The sequence below is a fragment of the Cystoisospora suis genome, assembly GCF_002600585.1.
Source record: "Cystoisospora suis strain Wien I chromosome Unknown contig_4950, whole genome shotgun sequence".
NCBI classification, from domain to species: domain Eukaryota; phylum Apicomplexa; class Conoidasida; order Eucoccidiorida; family Sarcocystidae; genus Cystoisospora; species Cystoisospora suis.
The window spans coordinates 2,012-10,332 of NW_027157742.1; the positions used below are offsets into that span (position 1 = coordinate 2,012).

Genomic DNA, 8,321 nt, shown 5'->3' on the forward strand with positions numbered 1-8,321 from the left:
AAGGACAGAAGAAAGAAGAAAAAGCGAAAGAAAGGAGAAAAGTAGAGACAAGACAGAAAAAGACGGAGAGGAGAAAGAAGAAATCGAAGATTTGACTCGGTCAGCTCAAGCGTGCGCGACCCAGTAGGTCGAGACCTTCTTCGCTCTTTCTCAACAGCTTTTCTCCCTCTTTCTTTCCACTCTCTTCTTTCTTTCTTCCTTTCTTTTCTTCTCAGCTTTCTTCTTTATTGCTTTCTCTTCACTCATCTCCTTTCGGCCTTATAAGCTCTCATCTTTCTTTTGGTTTCTCGGGGAAGAATGAAGACTGAGTTACGCGACTCCTACTTCTATCATGACTCAAAGGAGAGGAGTGTCAAACAGCGAAGAAGCAGACGAGCGAAAAAGGATTTCTGCCCGCTTCAATAAGAATTTCTTCTTTCTCTTTCTCTCTCCTTTCTTTCTTCACACATGCCATGGCGCTAGAGAATGAGATAGATACCCATTCACCATCTCTCTCATTCTTCCTATGAGTCTAGTAGGCTTGAAAGAGAAGTCTTCTTCCCTGTTCCGCGTCAAAGACGTGCTTTTCTTTCCTTCTTACAGCAGAAAAAGGGAAATTTACAAGCATAAAGGATAGACATTCCTAACAAAGAACACCTTCTTCGTCTTTCTTTTCGACCGCTTTCTATGTTCAAGATCTTTTTTTTTCTTATCTCACTTCGACATCTCTATTTCTCCCATCTCTTCTATGTCTTGTCACTTGTTTCTCTTTCTTTCTTTGAACTCCCTGTCACAACTACATAGCGATTTTCTCTCCAACCTAGCAGGGCATCTCCAAGATTCCTCTTCATTCTTTTCTTCTTCTCTCCACAAGATATCTTAGGAGACACCTTTTCTTCTGTCTTCCCCGTCTAATGAGAGGTTTTTACAGACGCGTCTCTCAGTGCTTTTTAATCAGACTGCCTCATTCTTCACCTCTTCTCTATCTATCTATCTGCCTGCCTATCTTTGCTCTATCTTCCTATCTATGCTTAATACGCCTATCAAGTAATTGTACATATATCCTTTCCAATCGTGTATACATGTATATGTGTATAGGTGTTATCTCTCTATCCATTTCTATGGTATGTCTACCCGCTCTGGCCTTCCGTCAACAAGCCCTAAGCTTTCTGATAAGAGCTCTACTCGATTCAACGCCTTTCGGGAAAGATTTACTGCGATGAGAAGGAATCGAGATTCTTCCTCTTTTTCTTATCAACTCTTTTCGTCTGGATTATTTCATGCCTTGCGAGAATCTTGCGTAAATAGCTCTAAGTCTTATGTCCTTCTATCTTCATAGAAAGAGAGAGAGAGCGACGTCAGTAGACACCGTTTCTCCCTCTAGCAGCTCAGCATATTTTCTTCTCTCCTTCGGAACAACTTCCCGCCTCTCTTTAGCGACGGGGTAGAGCCAACCCAGGCTAAAGAAGAAGAGACACATTTCTAAACAGCTCTTCTCTCCTTGGAACAATTCTAGAAAGAGAAAGAAGCCTTTTGCCGTCTTTCTTTCTTTCTCTTGAAGAGGAGAAGAAGAGAAGGCTTCTTCATTCATAACTCCAAAATTCTTCTGCTCTCCTATCGTCGAGTGTTTCTTGCAGAGTCGTTCTTTCCTCTTGCCTAAGGGACAGGCCACTCTCTGTTTGGAGAAGACAACTCCGCAGGGTTCAAAGTTGAGGGAACTCGCAGCATACTCTTCTTCTTCAAACCCTGTCTTAAATCTCTATCTCCTTCCTTCTTCCTTGTCTTTCTTCTTCTTCGTTATCTTCCTTATCTTTCTCTTCGTTCTTCTCTCTTAACGTCTTCTACGGAGAGAAGGAGGACCTCTGCCATTCAGATTCAAAGAGAGATGTGAGCTGAAGAAGAAGAAGAAGAAATACTAGTAGGGGGAGGGAGAAGAAGAAGAAGAGGAAGGTAGCTCTGGCTGTGAATTGACAAAAGGCAGCTCTCAAGTTAGATATCTTCAGTCTTGGCAAGAAGGTCTACATCCCCTTCGTCTCTTTCTGTTTCTATCTCTTACGCTTTCACCCTAACAAGGCAACGGCTCTGCTTTCTTCTTGTCATAAACTCATCTATCTTTTCTTCGTGTTTCTTTCTCTCTTTTCATTCCTAGGGTTTCTTCTCCTCCTTCTCATCTTTCTCTCCTTCTGCTTCCCTCTTTCTTCTTCTCTTGTCTGTTCTCCTCATCTCCTCTCCCCTCCTCTTTCTCTCTCTCCCTGTCTCCCAACTTTCCATCTTCCTCTTCTTCTCTTTCTTTCTTTCTTTCACGATCTATGCCTACTTCTCTCTGAGTCTTCTGTCGTCTTTCTTCTTCTTCGTCTTCTTTCGTCTTCACAATGGGCGCGTCAGAAAGTACGGAGAGTTTGAATGGTGATACCGAAGCAAGAGAACTGAGAGAGCTCAACGCTGGTAAGCAACAACATACTCTTCTTCTCTCTTCTTCTTCTCCCCCTCGCCTCAGACACTTTGCTTTTTGTGTCTTCTTTCTCTATGCTGCTATGCGATCACTGAGGCCAATCTTCTCTTAGCTGCTGTGCATGTAAAAGGCACGTATCTCTCAGTTCGGCAATAGATATAGGCACACACTTATACAAAATACATATTCATACATGCATATTCATACATCTTGGTAGATTCATGCATACAAATTCATACACACATACATACGTATTCCTCCATACATCCACAGATGTGCGTTTTGAGGAGCCTTCTTTTAACTATGGAGCTTGACTGGGTTTCTCTATGTTTGCTACAGATGCATAGGATAATAGAAGCCTCGTCAAACTCACTACAACTCCTACTACCTGAGAGGAGAGAGTTCTAGGGTGGTGTACATACGGCGATGTAGGCGGGGGCTTGGAGTGTCTGTGCGTATGGGGTGTATCTTCTTATGAATGAAGAGCAAGAGGAAAGTCGTGTCTAGACAAAGAGGTAGACGCTTATCATGGATGGCTGGACTGCATGCGTGGGAGAGAACAAACTCCAAATGTTGGGGGTGCCTCAGTTTCTCTCTTCATTGCGCACTTCTCTCTGCGTCTGATGGACAAATACGTAAATTAACGATAGATTAAAGATAAATTAACCATAGATTAAAGATAAATTAAAGATAGATCTCGACAGTGGTAGTTCATTGAAATCCCATTTGTGGGTGTCTCTGGATGTGTATGTGTTTTGTTCTCCTCTCCCCTTCTCTTAGGTGGGGGGGAAGGACGAGGGTTGTATCAGGACGTCGACTATCCCTGGTTTATCATCATTCAATGGGCATGCGAAAGAATTCCTTCTGACGCTGTCTTCAAGTGGAACCTCCCAGATATCAAGGCAGGTATAGCAAATACTCGGGGTGACAAACACAAAAGGAGAAGAAGGAGAAGATGAAAGACACTCTCTAGACACTCGCAGCATGTCTCTCAAAATCTTCTTCATGCATGGTACAGATGTACGTCTGTATGTGTGTAGACTTGTATATATATGTATAGGCAGAAATATTTCTCATACAAGATGACAACTACAGGCCAAACACACCAAAACTCTATACATATATATATATATAATACTTCTTCACGTCTCTCTCTAGTTATGGTAAAGTATTCCTGCATATCTATATTGGTGTGCATGTGTTTCTCATGTATCTGCAACTAATGAATTGTCTTTCTCCCAGACAAAACGACGTAGATAGATTAGATAGATTAGAGATACCTCAACCCTCCTCACATTCCTTTTCTTCTCTTTAGCAGTATCTTTTTCATCCATCAATCTGACCCATGCCGTCTCGTCTCTCATCTTCTCTCTATCTTTTCTCCTGTTCTCTTCCTAGCAACAACTGACCTCCTTCCTTCCTTCACCGTTTTCTTCTTCTTTTTCTTCTTCTTTTCTTTCTTTTTTTCTTAGATGTCTTAGATCTGATCGCTGATGCTCCGACGTTTGTTGCACGGTGTCCGCAAGATCTTGCTTTCCAGAAATTTGAATTTTCCTTGTCAGAGGATGAAGTTTTCGTGGAGTGGTAAGGGGGGTGGGAGTTTCTCAAGACAAGAAGAAAAGAACAGGCGATACATCGTCTCTCTTCCTTCTCTTCTTTCAAGTGGATCACTCTTACCTTTCTCTTCATGCTGCAAGAATCCAAAAGAAGGAAAAGAAAAGAAAGGACAACGAAAGAACACTTTCTTCTCGTCTCTACCCTCTTTTTTCTTCTTCTTCTTCTTTTGTTTCACAGTTGTAAAGAGTGAGGTGACCGAGTGTGTGTAGAAGAAACGGTAGCATCTCTTCCCTGATAGGCTCAGGTAGATAGGTAGATCCAAGATAAGGAGATTCGAGATAGATAGATAAATAGATCAACAGACAGACTAAAGATTGATAGAGACTTCTTTTTAATTAAGGGGGGGTGCAATCGAGGGACTCTCGTCTTCTATTCGGGGAGGGTGAGATAGATAGAGATTGAAGAGACGATATTCTCGTGTTACGTGTTCTCTAGATGTGGATCTGTATATGAGCCCTAGTGATGCGTGTATTTCATATCAAAAGAAAACAAAAAAGAGTCAGATAGGAAGATTGAGATAGATGCGACCGACCTTCATCTCCATTGAGAAAGACAGATTCAGCTATCTATGTACCGTTCAATACACTTGAGAGGAAACAAGCCAAGACACTGTAGTATCTGAAGTGATGAAGAGGTTTTCTCTTGTTGCGAGATCGGCTTATATACGAAGAATCTCATGATGTAGAAACAAGCGTCTCTCTGAGCTTCTCTCTTCCTTCCTTGTCTATTTCTTCCTTCGCGTGTCTTAGGGCGACGATTCTTTTGAAGCTTCATCCCTCTCTAGCTGATGTGAGGTATAAGCTTGTACCTGCAAAGATCTCCGAAGAAGAATTTTGGGCTCGCTTCTTCTCAGCCGTTCGGCGATGTATACAACGCCATGTAAGGCTCTCCTTCTTCCTTCTTTTTTATGCTTCTTCTCTTCTTAATCACTCCTTTCTTTCTTCTTCTCCTGCTACGTTTCTCCTTCTTCTGTGTGGGAAGGATGTCTGTCGATCGACGTGTCGCCGGTTCAGGAAGAAGAAGAATAAAGAGAATAAGGGGGAAAACAGGCTAAGAAGAGTTTCTATTTCTCTTCTTTCGATCGATGAAAGATTGTATACGGATGACAGCGATCTTCTCTATTAGTACTGTCTGAGGATGCTGAGGATTTTTTCTGTCCGAAGGGAAGAGAAGAGGCCTCATGAAGAAAGTCCGTTCTATGCCGAGAGATTCTCCGTATATAAGTCGACTCCCCAGTCTCTTTCTTATCTTGAATGTGATCGTGCTGTCTGTCTTATTTTTTCTCCCGTGGAGTGTATTGCATGCACCATGTCTACTAAGGCATCATTTCTTCTATAGAGCAAGAGTCTTCATCCTGTCCATTTTGCTCTGACTATCTTCTTCCTTTCATCGTTATCTTTTTGATCTATCAGCAGAAGAAGAACTATGTGTGTTCAGCGCGCTTGACAGGTGGTGGAAGAAAAGAAGAAACCAAGAAAGAAATGTCTCCATTCTCTTTGTCTCTAATAGCGGGGAAGAATCTACCTACCTACCTATGTAGCATAGTAATAGTAGATACTGTGAACTCAAGGTCTCAGAGAAGATTAGAGACAGAAGAGGCGTTTCTCTTTTCTTATCTCGCACGCTTGTCTCATGTGATCTTTCTGTTGTCTTTCTACTATCTACTTCTCTTTCTTCATCTATCTGCCTTTCTCGCTGTTGTCTCTCTAGTCTTGCAACTGCTCTCCTGTCTATCTTCTCTTCTCTTCTTCAGTGTCTCTCCTTGTTCTTCATGAATATATCTCTATTCACGTAGATAGATAGATAGATTAAAGATAGGTAGATAAATTAAAGATAGATAGATAGATAGATTAAGGTTGTATTCTTATGGAGACGCCTCCTTCGTTTCCCTTTTGATATTTCGTGACTTTTCATCCTCTTTCTGTGTGGTAAGATGAACGAAACATTTGTCTCCCTGTGATTCTTGTCTCTATGCCTTGGTCTGTTTTCTCATTCATTACTTCCCTTTCTTTTCTTTCTCCATTTCTTCTTTCTCTTTTTGTCTCTCTGTCTCTCTCTCTTTCCCTTTCACACTCTTGACAGGTTTTAGGATCAGCAGATGAAGAAGGAGAAGAAGAAGAAGGCGAACGACAAGGAAGCTCCCACCTATCTTCTTCTTCTCGTGTCTCTCTTCCTTCGTCTTCTTCTCCTCAACCAACATGCTATCCTCCGCCATCTCTTATTTCTTCTTCAGGTGTCTCTACACCTCACTCTTCATCGTCTTCTTCCTCTTCAGCGGAGAAAACGTTGTCTTCTCATCATCTCTCCGGTAAGCAGAATAGATCTTTGCACGCGCCTCTAACGACAGTACCTTTACCTCCACCTACAGCTCTTGAAGCAATAGAAAGAAAAGAAAGATCTGGCGAAAGAGGAGATGCTTTTCATCACGAAGATGTTAGTAGACGAGAGAATGATCTAAGAAGATGGATACCTGGGGTCGGTATGGATGTTCCATCCACCAGTTCGACTAGCGCTAGTTTGGTGTCTAGTCGTCTCCATCCGATGTCTACCCCCGCTGATCATACTGAAGAACAAGACAAGACAAGACACCAAGCCTTTCCATCATGTTCTGATATAGATCATACGGATAGGACTTTAGCTACAGAAGATGATCTCCGCATGATATCGACAGAGAGCGTGATGGTAGGCAAAAAGCACTATCCCCTGGAAGAAGAAGAAGAAGAAGAGAGAGAAAGGAGAGAGGTTTCTGTGTCTACAGGGAGAGTCTCTTCAAGAGATAAGTATGATGTCCGTAGAGAAGGGGATCAAGACAATCGACATGTCGATACTCGACAGGAGAGTGTCGATACTCGAGATACACAATGGCCGCAACCGAAGAGACAGGAAATGAGAGAAGAAGAAGAAGAGGAAGAAGGTGCTTGGAACGGATTCCCTCCTCATGATCAGAACATAAGAGGGCCTTCTTATTCAAGTTATCGTCAGGAGGCCCATATCAATCATACAGGAACTGCTGACGTTCATTATGCATGTGAGTTTTCTAACAGTCTTTCTCTCTTTCTCTCTGTAGGTACATGGAAGAGAGAGTGTACATGCATCTATACATGCATGAACAAAATACATATGTGTACCTACCTATGCATACACCTACGGCTGTATTTGTCAGAGAACAGAGAAGATGTAGAGAAGGAGGTATCAAGCCCGATAGCCATGAGTGTGTAGAGACGTCTCCTTTCCAAGTGACGGGTGATGAACCCCAAGTGTTTTCTTTTCTTTCCTCGCATGCATGCAAACTAGGACAAATACAGTCCTTTCAAGGGACTCTGCTATCATCGACTTCTCCTCCTCCTGATAGCAACCTACCTTCTTCAGTTCCGGTCGCCTCTTTTCCCTAAGTGCATGTTTCTCTTGATCTTCGCTTTTCTTTGCTCTTCTCACACAACGGCAGACAACGTTCCCATGCTGTACAGCTCTATAGGTGAATACATACAGACAGATATACATACATGTCTCCCTCTCTGTCTGCATATGTAGATATAGGGTTAAGTATATATGTATATCAGTGTAGATATGCAAGCATATATATGTGTATGTCTATTTCCTGAGATGGGTACCTGCAGTTTTCCAAGCCATCTGGCTCTATCTACTTCCGTCTTCAGTTAATCGCATGTATCCCCGAGAATGAAGAATGGGTTAGTGCTCGTTTCTTTCTTCGTCTCTTCTCTCAATGTGAAGTATATCGGTTGAGAAATCTCTCTCTCTCTGTTGGTTGTCTACCTGTCTACATGTGTATATCTATACATACATATAGGGCAAGGAGGAACATGCACTTGATACATTTAGAGAGGAGAAAGCTTTTCTCATTCAAACCTCTTGATCTTGTTCCTCGATTTCTTGTGTCTTCTCTCGTGCGTATTTCTTGGATGCTGTCTTTTCATCGAGCAGAGAATAAGAGGACAGTTGCTATTTCTTCACCTTCAGTTTCTTCGCATTCTCCTGGGCTGAGGAGTTCTATTCGCACATCTAGTCAGGGTGGAGAGTTGCTGTAGAGAGAGGAAGAAAGGATGAAGAAGGGCAGATCCACGTCAAGCTCATGCGGTCTTCGATCATCAAGGACCATAAGGAAGAAAAAGAAAGAAAGAAAGAAAGAAACGCTTCCTATGTTCGTTCTTCTTCGATATATATGAGCTTGTTGATCTGCATCAGAATCCAGACATTTTCTTCTTCTTCTCTTCATCTCTTTCTTCTTCTTCTTCATCTCCTTTCTCTCCTTCTC

At 42.2% G+C, this 8,321-nt stretch overlaps 1 protein-coding gene across 1 annotated transcript; it reads left to right on the forward strand.

Annotated features, from left to right (window-relative positions):
- Window positions 1-210: 210 nt before the first annotated feature.
- Window positions 211-8,101, forward strand: CSUI_008703 (bsd domain-containing protein; the record flags this gene model as incomplete). Its single annotated transcript, XM_068068828.1, has 6 exons — window positions 211-2,424; window positions 3,212-3,337; window positions 3,904-4,015; window positions 4,798-4,927; window positions 6,131-7,076; window positions 7,991-8,101. Coding segments are annotated over exons 1-5 (1,386 nt in total), but the record flags the coding sequence as incomplete, so codon positions are not given.
- Window positions 8,102-8,321: the final 220 nt, after the last annotated feature.